Here is a 16,384-nt window from a genome sequence, read left to right on the forward strand (position 1 = left end):
ATGCGCTCTCTTGGGTCTTTAAGGGGCGGGGTCTGCTCGGACGTGCTTTGCGTCATCAGCGTGCGCCGCGGCCGCGGTCTCCACGTGGGTTCAGTAGAGACACGGGCTGGGGATCATGGCGGGAGCCGAGGCCGGGGGCGCGGCCGGAGCCCAGGCCCCGCAGCCGCAGAAGCGCTACTATCGGCAGCGCGCTCACTCCAACCCCATGGCGGACCACACGCTGCGCTAGTGAGTGCGCCGGGCAGGGCAGGGGCAGGAGGGGGCGGAGCACTCAGGGTGGCCCCAAGCGGCCGCGGAGAGCGGTTGTGCTGCGAGGGTTCCTGGTAGCCCCGGAGGCTGGGCTGCGTGACGTCAGCCTTGGGGTGGACCCGGCAGATTGGGCGGTGGGCGGGGTGCGGGCTGGAGGGGGCGCGGCGTCTGGCCGAGTCTGGGTTGAGGTGCAAGTCTGGCGCGGGAAATTGTCACTGAGACAGTTGTCAGTGATGGCGACGGAAGGCCTTTCACATCGTAAGGTTTCCTTTGTCGGATTTAATTAAAAGACAACACCCAGCCGGCCTGCATCTTACTCCATCCTCTTCACCCAGAGCACGTAAGCAAAGTAAGATCCCAGCGCCTCCAGGAAGCCAGTCTCTGGGCGAAGGGGAACTCGTGCCCAGCCAGTCGTCAACCCCTAGATATGGGGATGGGCGGGCCTCGTGATGGGCCTATGATTCACAGGGTGGTTTCCACTGTATCTCCTAGAGGCCACGGGACCCGCTGTTACAGAATTGTTTAGAAACCCTCCCATCTACTTCCCATCCTTACCCCTCCACCCACGCACATGTAGTGACACTGCTGCAATAGTATGGCCAGCCCTCTCACGTTTCTCACGTCTTCTCTCCAATAGCCCTGTGAAGCCAGAGGAGATGGATTGGTCCGAGCTATATCCAGAATTCTTCGCTCCACTGACTCAAAATCAGAGCCACGATGACCGGAAGGATAAGAAAGAAAAGAGAGCTCAAGCCCAAGTGGAATTTGCAGACATAGGCTGTGGCTATGGTGGCCTGTTAGGTAACACTCTGTCTGGGCAAGGAAAGGCAATGCCTAGGTTCTGCTACCTCAGCAGATTTGGTGGGGGCCATAGTTGGCCTTTCCCCTTCGGACCAGACACGAGTGCTGTGACATCAGTGGGGAAAGTCTCCACCTTCCATCTACTCTGGGTCTGTGGCCTTTGCCCTGGAGAAGGGAGGGGGCTGCCTCAAATGCCTCTTCAAACTTGGGTTGTCCTGTCTGGCCTGGCCCCTGGCCCCCGTCACTACGTGAGCCATTTCACCTGCCAAGTGCCGGGTCAGTGAGCTGGTCAGCACGAGCGTCAGAGATCAGCCGCTGTGGCCAGTGATCCTGAACTGTCTTTCTCAGGGATTCCATCACGCCCCCCTCCCTCACCAGAACTCATTCCTTCTGCTCCACTCTCCTGTTTTTGAGTTCCTCTAGTATTCTTTGTAATGCACCCATACGTGCTTGCTAAGCCACTTCCCTATTTTTACATCTTCCCATAGAGATAATGACATGACAAAGAGGAAGAGCATGGTACTTGGTGGCAGAAAGCTTTGGTTCAAGTTCCAGTTCTGTCTCTTCTTAGCTGTCTGACCTTGGACATTTCTTATCCTCAGTTTCCTCATATTCACAATTTACCACAGAGCTCTAAGAGGATTAAATGAGAGAATGTGTGAAAGCACTAAAGCACCTGCAAATATACATGTCTTCCCAGGCTCTCCAACTTCCAGTCCTGGTGACAGTTTTAATATCTCCCCCAGCCCTCTACTCCAGTGTAAAACCATCCATATAGACCTCTCTGTCCACGCTTGCCATTGCAGATATTGGTCGTTGCAGATTGAGGTTTCCTTTCCTGTACTGACTCCTTTGAAGTTCCTGTAGTATGAGGTTGATGATTCCATTCCTGTTTCTGTGTCCAGTGGAACTGTCACCGCTGTTCCCAGACACACTGATTCTGGGTCTGGAAATCCGGGTAAAGGTCTCAGACTATGTACAGGATCGGATTCGAGCCCTACGAGCAGCTCCTGGAGGTGGCTTCCAGAACATCGCCTGTCTCCGCAGCAACGCCATGAAACACCTTCCTAACTTCTTCTACAAGGGCCAGGTGGGGAGGGGCCCCGGTGGGTTAGGCTGGTGGAAAGGTGGGACATGGAGGCCAGGCTCTCACCACCCAGTTTGTGCATGTCTGTCTCACAGCTGACAAAGATGTTCTTCCTCTTCCCTGACCCACATTTCAAGCGGACGAAGCACAAGTGGCGAATCATCAGTCCCACACTACTGGCAGAATATGCCTACGTGCTGAGAGTTGGGGTGAGTTGGGAGTGGGAGGAAGGGTGGGGTGAGTATCCTATTCGGGGACCTTCCACTAAGAATTCAGTGGGGCCCCAGCCGATTTGGCTCAGTGGATAGAGTGTCAGCCTGAGGACTGAAGGGTCCCGGGTTCGATTCTGGTCAAGGGCACATGCCCAGGTTGTGGGCTCGATCCCCAGTAGGGGGCATGCAAGAGGCAGCTAATCTGATTCTCTGTCATTATTGATGCTTCTCTCCCTCTCCCTTCCCCTCTGAAATCAATAAAAATATTAAAAAAATAATAATTCAGTGGGAATGCAGCCCATCACCTTGCTGCTCAATTGCATACAGCCCCCCTGATTTTGCCTGTGCAGGGGCTGGTATATACTATAACTGATGTGCTGGAGCTACATGAATGGATGTGTACCCATTTTGAAGGGCACCCCCTATTTGAGCGTGTGCCTCTGGAGGAGCTGGTAAGTTGGGGGCCTAAGGGAAATTGTGAAGATACAGGCCCTTTCCAGACTGGTGTTATAGTCTTTGAACCCAGCTTAGTGTCAGGAGGATGGGATGGGAGTCTCAGGGCCAGGGGTGGTCAAGGACTTATTGGACCCTTCTCCCAGAGTGAAGACCCTATTGTGGGACATTTGGGCACCTCAACTGAGGAGGGAAAGAAAGTTCTACGCAATGGAGGAAAGAATTTCCCTGCCATCTTCCGAAGAATACAGGATCCCACCCTCCAGGTGGTGACCCCCAACCCTACCCCTCCTGGTCACTGACTGCTTACCTCGCTTCATCTGGACTCCTTCTTCCAGGAACTAGAAAGAAGATCAACCCCCTGGACCTTCCCAGCTGAGACTGCTGGGGATTTGAGGCAACAATCTCTCAAAGAAGTTGGGGGACTGCCCAGGGCAGAGCCCTGGTTTTCATTACTACCCTTGCCTCGTCCTTTCCTGCCCCTCCATTGCCAACAGGAAGTAGAAGAAGCTGACTGAGAAGATCAGAAGACCTTGAACCAGTAGGGATATTTGGGAGGATTAGGGTCTTGCTCCTCCTTAGCACTTCCTTCTCCCTCTGGGATCTCTCCTCAGCTGGAGTGAGGAATACAGTTCTCCACTGTCCATCTAAACGGCCTGCTAAGTTCAAATCACCTGTCCACTTGTGTGTACTTTGTAGTCCTGGGGTTAACAGATAAGTGGGCACATGCCCATGCTGCTGTTTCTCAGGGAAGGGGAGAGTGTGTATCATGTATATCCTCCCAGCCTCTCCCTGCCTAAGACTTGATCTGGGGAATTTATGCTGCCTTTATTGTAACTGTTTCTGAAGAGTCCCAGGGAGGGTGTGGGGTTGGAGACCCTCTCTTTTTTCATCTTGACCTTCCATTCCAGAACTTCTGGGCTGACTGGCTGACATAAAAGAGCCCCCATCCTCAAGGAACAAAGATGAAGGCTCCGTAACCCATTTTACCCCATTAACTCACCTGCCATTTGCCCAGTGTCCAGTAGAGGAGTTGGGGGATATGTGATAGTGCAAGAAAATTCTGCTCATACAGAGAAGGAGCAGCTGATGAGCCAAGAATATGAGGACAGCTACGGCTGTGCCTCTTCCCCGCTCGCTTCCTTTCCAGGAAGAGCTGGAGGATGGGGAATTCCTAAGCATGGGCCCAGGGGCCTGTCTCCGAGAGGAAGTGGTGGGAATATCAGGGACTGACTATATCTTGGTCACCTAAGTTTCACTAAATAGCCTTTCCCAGGAAGAGGTCTTCAGGTTATGGGACTAGGGCACCAGCCCAGGAGGAGAAACTGAGGCAGACCTCCCCTCCCAAGAGGGTCATTGCAACATGACACCCAAGGGAGCTGCACAGGCAGCCTCAGCCCCTCCTACTGTTCCTAGGTGCTAATCCCTGCACAGACCACTGGAAAGAGGATTGGCTGAGTGGCTTGGAGAGGGGGCGTCGCCACTACCTTCCCCAAGGGTTAAATAGGGGCGCAGACAAGATGCTCGGAAGTGCTGTATTTCCCCGAACCAGACCATGACCCAGACCCTCAAGCTCGCCTCCAGGGTGTTGCATCGTGCCCGCTGTGTTTTTGAGCTGGGCGCCTCACTGGGCTCCAGAGGCTCCGGCTCAGCGCCTCGGGGCTTGGCAGACATCCCAGGCCCCTCCACGCCGGGTTTTCTGGCCGAACTTTTCTGCAAGGGAGGGCTGTCGCGCCTACACGAGCTGCAGGTAGATTGGGACTCTGTTCCTGGGACTCCCGCGCTGGGGACACAGACTAGTGCAGATCGTAGGAGGGAAGGCCAGTGAGGACGGATGCGCATGAATTACAGAAAGACTAGCTGGGACTTGGGGCTTTGGCTCAAGCAGCACGGAGTCCATCCCGACACCCAGCAGGAGTGCATTCAGAAAGCGCCTTCTCGCAGTGCGGAGGTCTGGAAGCCCGGTAGGTCCAGACAAATGGGCAGGAGGCAGGAACGCGCAGGACCTTCCCCGAGCATTCCGCGTGTTGGGCTTAAAGCTACCTGCGCTCTTATCCTTTGGGCTCTCGTCCTGAAATGGAGAGTCCTTTAGGGATTTTTCCACCGTGGCTTGGCCAAGGTGACCAAAGAGAGGTCCTGAATATCTAAGCAAAGTCCTTCCACTTGGCCCATCACACTCCAACTTTCTAGGGATGGAAAGAGGGGGAGAGGTTTTTAGCATTAGGTCCATGCACCAGCTGGGAGCTCCCCCTTCCAAAGCCTCGCCACTTGGCGTTGGCACGGGCCAACCTGGGAGTCCCTTTGCCCATGTCTCCGGTGTCGCCGCGCCCATTCTCCCAGGTGAAGGGCGCTGCGCGCTTCGGTCCTGTGTGGTTGGCCAGCTTCGGGAAGGTGCGCACGGTGTACGTGGCGGCCCCTACACTCATCGAGCAGCTGCTGCGACAGGAGGGGCCCAGGCCCGAGCGCTGCAGCTTCTCACCGTGGGCTGAGCACCGGCGCCAGCGCCAGCGGGCTTGCGGACTGCTCACGGCGTGAGTCCTCTCTGCCCCAAAGCCCTGAAGCCCCACTGCGTCCCTCTCCAGTGGAGGGTCTGGAGACAGTCTGGGGGTGTGGATGAGGGAAGGCCGTCTCCCGCAGACTCTGCCAAATAGGGATTTTCACCCCAGTCTGTTTCTCAAGCTCAGGTAGAGCCCGGCCCGCGCCCCACGCTCCCCTCCTCTTGATCCTTATCTGTTGAGGGCAGAATCCTGGGTGCCGGCAAACGGGGCTAGGGTACCAGGATCCAGATGTAATGAAAGATTCTGTGACTCAGGTTACCCAGGAATCCAGGCCCCTCCGGGGGCAGGAAATGAGTAAGGAGGAAAGGGGATGAAAAGCAGACGCAACTCCACTCCTAGTCACCCGAGCGGAACACGCTCCTCAACCGCAGCCAACAGCGCCGAACGGCCTCCACACACCCACATCGGCCCTGATGCGCCCCCTCTCCGCACCCCTACAGGGAAGGCGAAGAATGGCAGAGGCTCCGCAGCCTCCTGGCCCCGCTCCTCCTTCGGCCTCAAGCAGCTGCCCGCTATGCCAGGACCCTGGACGACGTGGTCCTTGACCTGGTGCGGCGACTGCGGCGCCAACGGGGACGTGGTACTGGGTCGCCCGCCCTGGTTCGCGATGTAGCCGGAGAGTTTTACAAGTTTGGACTAGAAGGTGAGTACCAAGACAGTTGAGGCAAGCTTAGGAGGCATTACCCCCCCTGCCCCCCCTTCCCCCCCGCCCCCCGCTCCCCCCCCTCCGCCCAGGGTGTGGGGTGGAGATGGGGTCGCCCGTGTCCTGACAGCGCCCCCTCCCGGCCAGGCATAGCAGCTGTGCTGCTGGGTTCGCGCCTGGGCTGCCTGGAGACAGAAGTGCCTCCAGACACCGAGACCTTCATCCGGGCAGTGGGATCTGTGTTTGTGTCCACGCTGTTGACCATGGCGATGCCCAACTGGCTGCACCGCCTGGTGCCGGGACCCTGGGGCCGCCTCTGCCAAGACTGGGACCAGATGTTTGCATTTGGTGAGGCACAGACATGAAGCGGGGATGGGAGGATGGAAAGCCGTCCAGGGGTAGTGAGGCCTCCCTGCACCTTCCCCCCACGCAGCCCAGAAGCACGTGGAGCGGCGAGAGGCCGAGGTAGCCATGAGGAGCCAGGGACGGCCTGAGGAGGACATGGAATCTGGGGCGCACCTGACCTACTTCCTGTTTCAGGAAGAGTTGCCTGCCCCGTCCATCCTGGGGAATGTGACGGAGCTGCTACTGGCCGGAGTGGACACGGTAGTGTTCTCCCTCCATGTTGTGGCCCCACTTTCAGAGCTTAGCCTGTCCAATCTCAATCCGGCTGCATAGGATTCGCTATGGCCCTCTAGAACCGCTTGGGTTAGCACTTTCTGGGCTGTGGGCAGCTTCACGTTCTGCTCCCTAGGCTGGTTTCTGCTCTTACTGCCTCCAATGCTCTCACCTATCCTCTCAGGTGTCCAACACGCTCTCCTGGGCTTTATATGAACTCTCTCGGCACCCCGAAGTCCAGACGGCTCTCCACTCCGAGATCACAGCTGCCTTGGCCAGGGGGTCCAATGCCCACTCCTCAGCCACTGTTCTGTCCCAGCTGCCCCTGCTGAAGGCTGTCCTCAAGGAAGTGCTAAGGTGAGGGGGAAGGAGAGAAGGAGCTAGAGAAAATGCTGGGGAAGGGCTGGGAATGCAGGTAGTCGATGGGAGTAGGGAGAAAGTGGAGAAAATTGTACTCTACTCCTGGCCAAGAATGGGTTTGGAAGTTGCTGGCATGAGAGGGAGGCTAAAGGCCCAGCCTCACCTTCCTGTCTCTCCTTGTGCTCTGCCACCCAGACTGTACCCCGTAGTACCTGGAAATTCCCGTGTTCCAGATAAAGACATTCGTCTAGGTGATTATATCATCCCCAGAAATGTGAGTAGAGCCTATGGGTCCATTTTGCTAAGCCATCCCTCGCTATCTTGGCCCTGATCCCATTCTCAACTCTCCATAAGCCCTTCAAACCCTTACCTTGGCCTGAATGCTTCTCTCTGGGATATAATGGGGCAGTGGAAAAATCATTTCAAAAGCAGCCACAGAAAATTTCCCCATCACCTACTAGAGCCTGCCTTCATCCCAGTCCATATAGTCTTTTCTCCATGTCTCTCCTTGCATTCCTGGGTCCGAATTGACAAGTCTGTGTTCCTCCCTCACCAGACGCTGGTCACTCTGTGTCACTATGCCACTTCAAGGGACCCCGCCCAGTTCCCAGATCCAAATACTTTTCGCCCAGCGCGCTGGCTGGGGGAAGGTCCAGCCCCCCACCCATTTGCCTGCCTTCCCTTTGGCTTCGGCAAGCGCAGCTGCATGGGGAGACGTCTGGCAGAACTTGAGCTGCAAATGGCTTTGGCCCAGGTGAGTGATCTAGACCTTCTCCAGACAAGAGAGACCCTCACCCTCTCAAGCTGTGAGCTCTTATCCTGACAAACATAGGAGAACATTTAAGACTTAATGTTTTAAATACGTCAATCTCATTATAGTCCTGGAAAGTGAGTGAGGGTATTTGGACTATCTATTTCCCTACCATAGTCCCTTATCCTGATTAACCAAGAAGTTCACTACCAACCTTGACCATTCTAACACAAATAATGCCCATGACCAAAGCAGCCCACCATTGTAGACTCCTCCCATAATGATAGCTTTCTTCCTCACTTTTCAGATCTTGACCCACTTTGAGGTACGGCCTGAGCCAGGCGCTGCCCCAATCAGACCCATGACCCGGACTGTCCTGGTACCTGAGAGGAGCATCAACCTACAGTTTGTGGACAGATAGTCCTTGGGAAGGAGGCTGTTACCTTTTCTCTCATCATAGGGGTTTATTAGGCACAAGACCAAGAGATGTGTATTTCCCCTGAGACCTGTCTATCTCATCACACTAGTCAGAATGATCATAGCAAAGGGTTTGAGGCAGTCCTGGCCAAGGTGTGAAGTATGCATTTGGCCTGACCCAGCAGGCCCGGAGAAAACCACAGTCCCTCTGCTGCCCAGCCCTTTTCCTGATCATATCATATGCATCCTTCAAGGGCCAGCTCAGACTTTTAACTAATAATGCTGGGTGACCTGAGGACGAATTCCACCAGCGCCCTTCGGGGGCTCCACAGTGTTCATAGATGCTGCTGACTAGCTCTTTACATGACATGAGCTAAGTAATTGTGCATCTGGTCTGCGCCTGGTTGGTCTTCCTTGCATGTGAGCTCTTTGAGAGGAAGGATGAGGCCTTATTCAGTGTTTATACCCCTGCCAGGGCCTGTCCCTGGGTGACACGCAAAATCTCAGATTGAATCTGGACCATGTGGCAGAAGCGGGGAGCAGCTTACCAGGCTCTGCCTACCCCGTTCCTTCCTCACCTTGCCTCTAGAAGGGTGAATCTGCCTTTGCCTGGTTTATGATTTTTTAAAAATGATCCTTGCCTCTCTGGTCACTATTGAGTTGCTTGACTTAGTTCCCAGACAGAGACATCTCTGCACCTTTCCTTGTATATGCCTTCCTTTTACATATTGATATTTTTAAATATTCACAGTTTTGAAATTAAAAAAATTTGAATGTTCCCTCCTTGACTTTTGACTTATTTCTCTCCCACTCTCACTTCCTACAAGACCTGGAGGCAAGACCCTCACCCAAATCCCTGACCTTGTTTTCTCAGGCCCAGGGATTGACCCCAATAGCATGGGAGGTCTAGATACCTGGAAGAGGGGTTTGCATCACAAACCCAGACACGTTTCTGTCTGGAGTGGGAACAGCCAAGTCTGGCTCCCTGGAGGAGAGTAAGAGAGTGGTGGTGAGAAGTAACCACAGGGCTAGCTGTAAGAAAGGGCCAGAGCTAGGGATTTACAGAGATGGCCAGAGGCGGCTGACTCTTTGGTAGAAGTGTTTTTGGAATCTGAACTGAAGGACATCCTAGAATGGCCACTCTGACCTCTCTGGGAAAATTGCTCCAAGGTCTTTTCCTTTGGAGGAAGACCGGATACAACCAGAGAAATGAAGTCAGACAGGATGAAAGCTCAGTGTGGGGGTGGCCAGGAGCCCTGGGGCACCAAGCAGAAAGGGGCTGGGCAGAGGGAGCCTGTTGCCCTGAGTCAGCACTCTCTGGCCCCCCAGAAGTTGGGCACAGCCCTCCCCTTGTGCTGTATACAGATGAACTCATCTTCCATATAAATCAATCTCTCAGCACACTCTGAGGGTAGCCCAGATTACCCTCCCCATGTCAGGACTTGTCCCCTTTCCTCCTGCTCCTTCCACACCCCATTCCAATGAGCCAGATGTAGATGGAGATTTCACTTCACACTGCCTCCTCCTCCCCACCACCTCAACCCCCTGCCCTAGACATGGCTCCCTGACCACAGAAACTTCATTAGCCACCAAGCCTTCTGGGGAGTTATCTATTTATGTAAAATCTATAGAGGGGCAGGTTGTCCCTTTACTGTCCCTTCTCTCAATTCCTGTACTATACTCGATCCCCATCCCCATTCCCCTATCACTAAACTCAACCCAAACTTCAGTGAGCTGATTTTTTGCCGACTTGAGCTTTGAAAGAATAAAGCCCCAATTCCTCTCAGACCCTTTCCCCTGGACTTAGTGATGCAGGCTCTGACACCCACACTCCCCACTGGGCAAGTTGGACTGCTCACTTGAGGATGGCAACAGTTACTATGACCCCTTTTCTGGATAAGATTCTCTTTAAGGTGGAAAAGGGAAGGATAGGGGACAGTACTGATTGCTGGTCCCAACCCAATACCAAGACATCTAATGGTACTGAAAGGAAGAGGAATATAGTGTCTCACTTGGCCTGGTTTTAGGACCTAGAGTCCAAATGGAGACAGTGTGTTTGTGTGCCTATGATCTTGGGATTATTTAAATTTCCATGTGGGCCATCACGGGGGCAGCCCAGGCTTGGCACAGGAAACCCCAACTATGTGGTACCTACCTGAACCCTATCTGCCATGATAGGCACTAGTAGTCACTCTGATTTGCTGTCTCCCATCTGACAGCTGGTCCCCACCAGCTATCCTGTGAATAGCAAATCAGTAAAGTCTGGCTCTTCTGTCTGCTCAAGTAGGGAATGTGGAAGGTTACTTCTCTGGAGAAACAATTTTCCACTGGAAAATGGGGGAGGGGGGAGGGGAGCAGAATATTGCTCAGCCTCAGTTCCCTCTCCATGTTGATTCCTGGAGGTGATACACATCCCACACGTCCAGGTGACTTTGGTATCTATACCTCCAGGCAAGTCTGGGTGCTAGCACCATGGACAGCAGCGAAGACCCCTTTTAGAGTGGGATAAGAGATAACCAATACCCAGGCAAGGATATGTGACCTTTAACAGATAAGCATTTTTCCCCAAAACATCCCCAGGGAGCATATAGAGCAGACCTTCTCTGAGAGAAGGACTAATAATAGGAAAGGCCTCTGGATCTGACTTTAGCAAAGTGTGAAGTAATTAATTTAATTGCTGATGAGTAGTTCACTGAAAAGATACCATCATTCATATAATACACAGCTCCAAGACCTCAGGAGAAAGGGCTGAGGCTTAGGCTGATCCACATTTTAACCAGTCCTCCCCAAATTTTCTCTATAGACAACTGCCCTCTACGCTGCTGTCTCCAAGCACAATACTTCCAGTTAATACCACTAGCTGAGACACAGCAGGATCAGACCTATAAGCTGGAGACTCATATCATGGAAGGATTCTGTCCGTCTCACTTCAAATAAGTCCAAATTCACTTCACACCACTTCTCCGGGTGAGCACAGTACCTGAGAAGGACTAAGAATCCAAATCATCCCCAGAGCAAGAAGGAGAGCTCCAGCCTTCCTCTGACCCCACGTGTAGAGCATTGGAGGAGCTCTCATTCTTACAAATAACCACCATCCTTCACATTTGCAATGTCTAGTTTCCCTCATATTTACATATCAATGACACTCAACACACATTTCCAAGGCTCTGTGCAATTCCAGATGAAAAACACATTTTGCAATTTGTTAACCAGCTATTATTTGAAATAAATGGACCATCATCTACAGTATAAATCATTTTATGCCATCATTGATTTTCTTTGCAATGGCATTCAACCTGTCCCTTCTTCTTCTTTTTTTAAATATATTTTTATTTATAACAGAGAGGAAGGGAGAGGAAGAGAGAGATAGAAACATCAATGATGAGAGAGAGTCATTGATCAGCTGCCTCCTGCAAACCCCACACTGGGGATTGAGTCCGAAACCTGGGCATATGCCCTGACCGGGAATCGAACCGTGACCTTCTGGTTCATAGGTCGATGCTCAACCACTGAGCCATGCTGGCTGGGCGCAACCTGCCCCTTCTCTATCCTCATTCCAACCCTATGAGGTAGACAGGAAAACCACAGTGGAGAGATTATTTTGTAAATCACAAACTTGGAGGTGGTAGTTCCACCCATTAGATACCTCTGAGCATTGCCATCTAGCAGCCAACATGAATTATTCACCAGCAAGTGGGAGTTACACCTCCAATTCAGAACCCACTGCTGCATTTGGGATTTGTAACCTCTGCAGAGAAACCTCCCCACACCTCCCAACCCTCCAGAGAAGCCCCAGATGAGAAAGGAGTCTCCACGTGCATATAAATGATTCTTTATGCCCTCCCCCCATGCAATGGGGGGCAGAGCAGGGGAAGTCCCCCCGCCCTCATGCAGGGAACGGGAGGTCAATGTATACTAGTCTTATTGCCAGCTGCCCTGTGGCCATGGGGTGGGGAATGGGGGGGTCTACAGCCCCTTTCTTCTGGCATTGGTTCCCCCTCACCAAGTCACCATGATAGAGCTGAGGGGCTGGAGGCCCTAGGAGCTGAGGTAAGGACGGTTCTCTGGGGAAGAAAAGCTGTTCTCCCCACTTGCCCACTGGCTGCCCCAGGATGAGTGTGGGGAATGGAATGTCATCCAAGTGACTCCACCCAGTGGGCAGAAGCCAGACAATGTCTCCAGCTTGAGGCTGCCCACAGAGATCTTCAGTGGTGGGAGCAGTGTGCCCCAAACATCTGGTCCAGGTGGTACCTCCAGCAGCCATGATAGCTCATCTCTGGCCGACGCATTGACTCAAGATCCCCGCTCCTGGAGTTCAGTTCAGACTGTGGTGACCCTCATGACAACCTCTCGGCCGGAATGGGAACTAGAACGCGCATCTGGTGGCCGAAGCTGTCCAAGGAGGTGCAGGATTGTGTAACCACAGCGCTGAGGCAAGAGCGTCCGCATGCGCTGGGCAGCCGGGGGTCGGCTGGTGGCCCCAGAGGGAGGGCCCGTCCGTGAGGTCCTGGGGCCTGGCTTCCCTGCCGTCCCGCCCCCTGCATCTCCTCCTATGTCCTTGGTCTTGTCATAATTCAGGACCTTCCACTGCTGGTTCACTGCCTGCCAGCGTTTGAAGATGCGGTAGACAGAGGAGCCTTCATGGACAATGAGTCCTAAGCAAGAGGGATAAGATATCCAGGGTCAACTGCTGCCCAGACCTAGGCCAGAGGTGCTGAAGCAAGCATTTTCCAGAGTGAGGAGATAGGGTTGCAAAAGACTTGGAGAAGCTGGGAAGGGAGGGGCACCAAGGTAGCCCTAAGGGCTCTCAATGGTAGAAAACGTGGCCATAAAGCTGAAGGAATGGGGAGGGAAAGTTAAGTGTATGAGTGCAGCGGTTCTCAACCTGTGGGTCGCGACCCCTTTGGCGGTCGAACGACCCTTTCACAGGGGTCGCCTAAGAACATCCTGCATATCAGATATTTACATTACGATTCATAACAGTAGCAACATTACAGTTATGAAGTAGCAACAAAAATAATGTTATGGTTGGGTCACAACATGAGGAACTGTATTTAAAGGGCCAGAAGGTTGATAACCACTGAGTTAGAGGAAGTTGCTCCTCAGGTCAAAGGGGGAGAGGTGCCCTCACCTATGCAGACGACATCCATGAAGCCATACATGCCGTAGCAGATCTGAAATAGCAGATCCTGTCGTTGCCACTTGGCTGAAGGGCTGAGTGAAGACCAGATGAGCCAGGAGATGCTGGCGACGAGGAAGAGAGAGCCCAGAACTATGGCCGCAATCTGGACCTTCTCAATGACTGTCAGGGAGATGGCTTGCCACTGTGTGAGAGAAAGGGTTCCAAAAAGTCACAGAAAGACATGGAGGGCCAGGTGATGGTTAGCCCTGAAAAGGAGGATGCTCCCGGAGCCTTCCTGGAACCCTTCCGGCAGGATTAACACCTGTCTCTTCTGTGCCCTGATCAAACCTAGCCTGTGGCACTGCTCAAGTTGTTTGAAACCATGTGTCTGTCCTAGTTTAGAAAGGCAGGATCAGGCAAGTGCTCTGAAGCCAGACCATCTAGGTTTGAATTCCAAATTCTAACTCCATCACTTCCTGGCTGAGTAACCTTGGGCAAGTTTTCCAATCTCTTTGTGCACCAATCTTTAAGATGGGGATAATAATGGTATATAACTAATAGAATTATTATGATGATTAAAAGAGTTAATACACACCAAGAGCTTGACACACAGAAAACACTACATAATTGCTATCCTCATTGATATTACTATCTTTTTCTTTTTTGTTGTCCCAGTGCAGTGCTTAGAACAGTGCCTGGAATAAAGGTGGCATGCAATAGTGTCTTTATAAATAAGTGAAGAAAGGGAGGATTTACAGAAAGACAGGAAATTGTGGGGAGGGGTAAATAAATGGATGAAATAGGCTCCCCGGAGGGTTCCTGACTCTGAATGCTGAAAGGCCCTTACTCCAATCCGAGAGTCCTCTCCGTGCACCTCACCTGCAGTGGGTTCTTGGTGCTGATCGCCAGGACCTGATACTTGAAGTAGCAGAGCTCACAGCTCCAGGAGCCCCTCTCGCTAATCCAGCGGATGAGGCAGGGCTGGTGCGTGCAGCGCACGGAGCCGTCACAGCGGCAGGGGCTCAGGAGCTCCCCCTGGAGGAAGAGTGACGACAGTCCCTGTCAGCTAGCACCACCGGGACCCACTCCTCTCCGCTCTGGGAGATCAGTCATAGTCCCACCTTAGAAAAGCTCAGGCCTTTCACCCCACAGAGGGCAAGAGGCTAAGGCTGCAGGACAAAAGAAAAAAGTTAGAGCGCAAGGTAAACTTCCCTGACCAAACAGATGAGGATGAAAAGGGACTGGAGCGGAGGTGGGGAAATGGGTCTTCTCTTTTCCCAGCATTTGGAGAGGGTGGTCTTTAAGGCGTCCCGACTGGAAGGCTACCCCTTAGGATCTGAAGGGTTAGGGTTAGAGCTTCAGAGCCAGGCCTTCCTCCCCTTCCATCGCCGTAAAGCATGTCACAGGTGTGGCGCGCACTGGGCTGGGTGAGTCCTCCGTTTCCAAGTATCAAAAGGGAGAAGAAATTCGGGGGGGGGGGGGAGGGAGCAGGTGTTCCCTTTTAATCCAGGAAATATGTCTCACTGCATAGAGACATCCCCTGCACTACCCCGAGACAACTTTGTCCATAACATTTAAACAAAGAGTACTCTTTGCAATGAGATGGAAAGTTGCAGAACGGGAAGTGGAGAAAAGTGCCCCACGGAGAGAAACGCTGAATGAGGCCAGGGCGCCGGCTGGGCCCCTCCCTTCCAGGTGGAAACCAGCGCTCTCCTCGGCCACCTCCCCAGCCGACAAAGACCCCAGGGGGAGAGGCCGGGGGAGGGAGGAAGGCAGTCCCCGATCGTGGGCGAGGGATGTTGAGCTTCGCCGGGAGAAAGTCCCACCCCTTCCTGGCGACCCCTCATCCCCCTCCACCTCCAACAGACGCTGCGGGCGTCTCCAGCCGGCCCCGCAACCTCCCCCGAGTCCCACTCGGGTGCCGGGTCCCGCCCAGCCTCCCAGGCCCCGCCCCCCGTCCGCGGTCTCCCCGGGCGCCCCAGGTGGGCGCCGCCACCCCGCCCGGCCCCGCCCCGCGAGCGCCCGGCCCGGCCTGACCTGCTCGGGGCCCTGGAAGCAGATCCGGCACTGGGGGGTCCGCAGCCCGCTGTCCAGGCTGCTGCTGAGCGACAGGGCGTCCAGCGCGCCCGGGGGCGGCGGCGGCGCGGGCGGCGGCGGGGGTCCGGCCCGCGGCTCCTTGTCGCCGGCCAGGCCCCGCGCGCGCGGCCCCGGCCCGTAGTACTCCTCCTCGTCGCCGTCGCCCTCGTCCCGGGCCGCGCAGCCGGCGAAGGGCGCCCAGCCGCAGCCGCTCCCCCCGCCCCCCCGGGGCTGCGGCTCGGCGCGGGGCCGCCCCCCGCCCGTCAGCACCAGCAGCTTCAGCTCGTTCAGGAACATGCGGAGCCGCGACTTGAGCATCGTCCGGGCGCCGGGGGGCGGGGGGCGGCGCGCAGGGGCTCCGGGCGGCGGGGGAAGGGAGAGGGCAAGGCCGGAAAGGGGGCGCGCACCGGGGAGCCCAGCCCCGCCGGGGTCCTCGGGGCCTGGGAGCGCCGTTCACGGCCGCCACCGCCGGGGCTTCGGGGCTGGCGGCGCCGGGAGGGCGGGCGGCCCGGGGGCGGCGGGGCGGGCGGCCATGGCCCGGGCGGTGGGCGGGGAGGGGGTTCAGGGTACCGCGCCCCGCGGGTCTGGGTCCGGAGCGGGCCGGACCCCCGGGATTACGCGCCCGGATCCTCCTGCGGCGGAGCCGCCCCCCATCGCCGTGCTCCCGGCCCCAGTCCCGCTTCGGCTCCCGGCTCCGTCTCGGCTCGGCCCGTGCGCTCGGCGGTGGCAAATGGCGGCTCCTTCCGGCGGCGGCGGCGGCGGCGGAGACCCCCCCACCCCCGGAGCGGCGGGCGGGAGGGGCGGGCGGGGCGGGAGCCGGGGAGCCGGTGAGGGATGGAGGGAGGGGCGGGGCGGGGAGGGGGAGAGGAGCAGTGGCCGCGGCTGCGCATCCCCGCCCTGCCCGGCAAGAGCAGGTGTCCCTAGAGGCGGGGGCGAGTGTGCAGCCCAGGGGAGGATGGAGGGAGGGGGGTGTCCGAGAAAGGAGAGTGTGCACACTGGTAGGAGAGTAGGTGTGTGAACGGGTGAGGGGGGAAGGG

At 55.4% G+C, this 16,384-nt stretch overlaps 3 protein-coding genes across 6 annotated transcripts; 2 read left to right on the plus strand and 1 right to left on the minus strand.

Annotated features, from left to right (window-relative positions):
- Window positions 1-82: 82 nt before the first annotated feature.
- METTL1 (methyltransferase 1, tRNA methylguanosine) lies at window positions 83-5,327 on the plus strand. Of its 4 annotated transcripts, none has more exons than XM_081082520.1 (6): window positions 83-228; window positions 887-1,050; window positions 1,956-2,140; window positions 2,233-2,346; window positions 2,700-2,801; window positions 3,141-3,469. In XM_081082520.1, exons 1-6 carry the CDS (start codon window positions 116-118, stop codon window positions 3,318-3,320), a joined length of 858 nt encoding a protein of 285 aa, XP_080938646.1. In that variant the 5' UTR covers window positions 83-115; the 3' UTR covers window positions 3,321-3,469. The 4 variants fall into 4 exon arrangements, with proteins under 4 accessions (XP_080938646.1, XP_080938647.1, XP_080938649.1 ...); XM_081082523.1 differs by having other exon boundaries at window positions 88-228; window positions 2,949-5,327; XM_081082522.1 differs by lacking the exon at window positions 83-228 and adding an exon at window positions 464-598 and having other exon boundaries at window positions 2,949-5,327.
- Window positions 4,358-8,929, plus strand: CYP27B1 (cytochrome P450 family 27 subfamily B member 1; the record flags this gene model as incomplete). The annotated part of the gene is made up of 9 exons (XM_081082524.1): window positions 4,358-4,552; window positions 5,143-5,333; window positions 5,801-6,003; window positions 6,151-6,351; window positions 6,437-6,609; window positions 6,806-6,978; window positions 7,177-7,255; window positions 7,538-7,735; window positions 8,040-8,929. 9 exons carry the CDS (start codon window positions 4,358-4,360, stop codon window positions 8,151-8,153), a joined length of 1,527 nt encoding a protein of 508 aa, XP_080938650.1. The 3' UTR covers window positions 8,154-8,929.
- Window positions 8,930-10,797: 1,868 nt separating this feature from the next.
- MARCHF9 (membrane associated ring-CH-type finger 9) lies at window positions 10,798-15,715 on the minus strand. The gene is made up of 4 exons (XM_081085199.1): window positions 15,309-15,715; window positions 14,151-14,306; window positions 13,281-13,473; window positions 10,798-12,804 (listed from the first exon to the last, which is right to left on the minus strand). The coding sequence occupies exons 1-4, from the start codon at window positions 15,663-15,665 to the stop codon at window positions 12,470-12,472; spliced, it is 1,041 nt and encodes a 346-aa protein (XP_080941325.1). The 5' UTR covers window positions 15,666-15,715; the 3' UTR covers window positions 10,798-12,469.
- Between the last annotated feature and the right edge of the window lie 669 nt (window positions 15,716-16,384).

This window comes from Myotis nattereri (genome assembly GCF_964212035.1).
Source record: "Myotis nattereri genome assembly, chromosome: 2".
Taxonomy (NCBI): domain Eukaryota; kingdom Metazoa; phylum Chordata; class Mammalia; order Chiroptera; family Vespertilionidae; genus Myotis; species Myotis nattereri.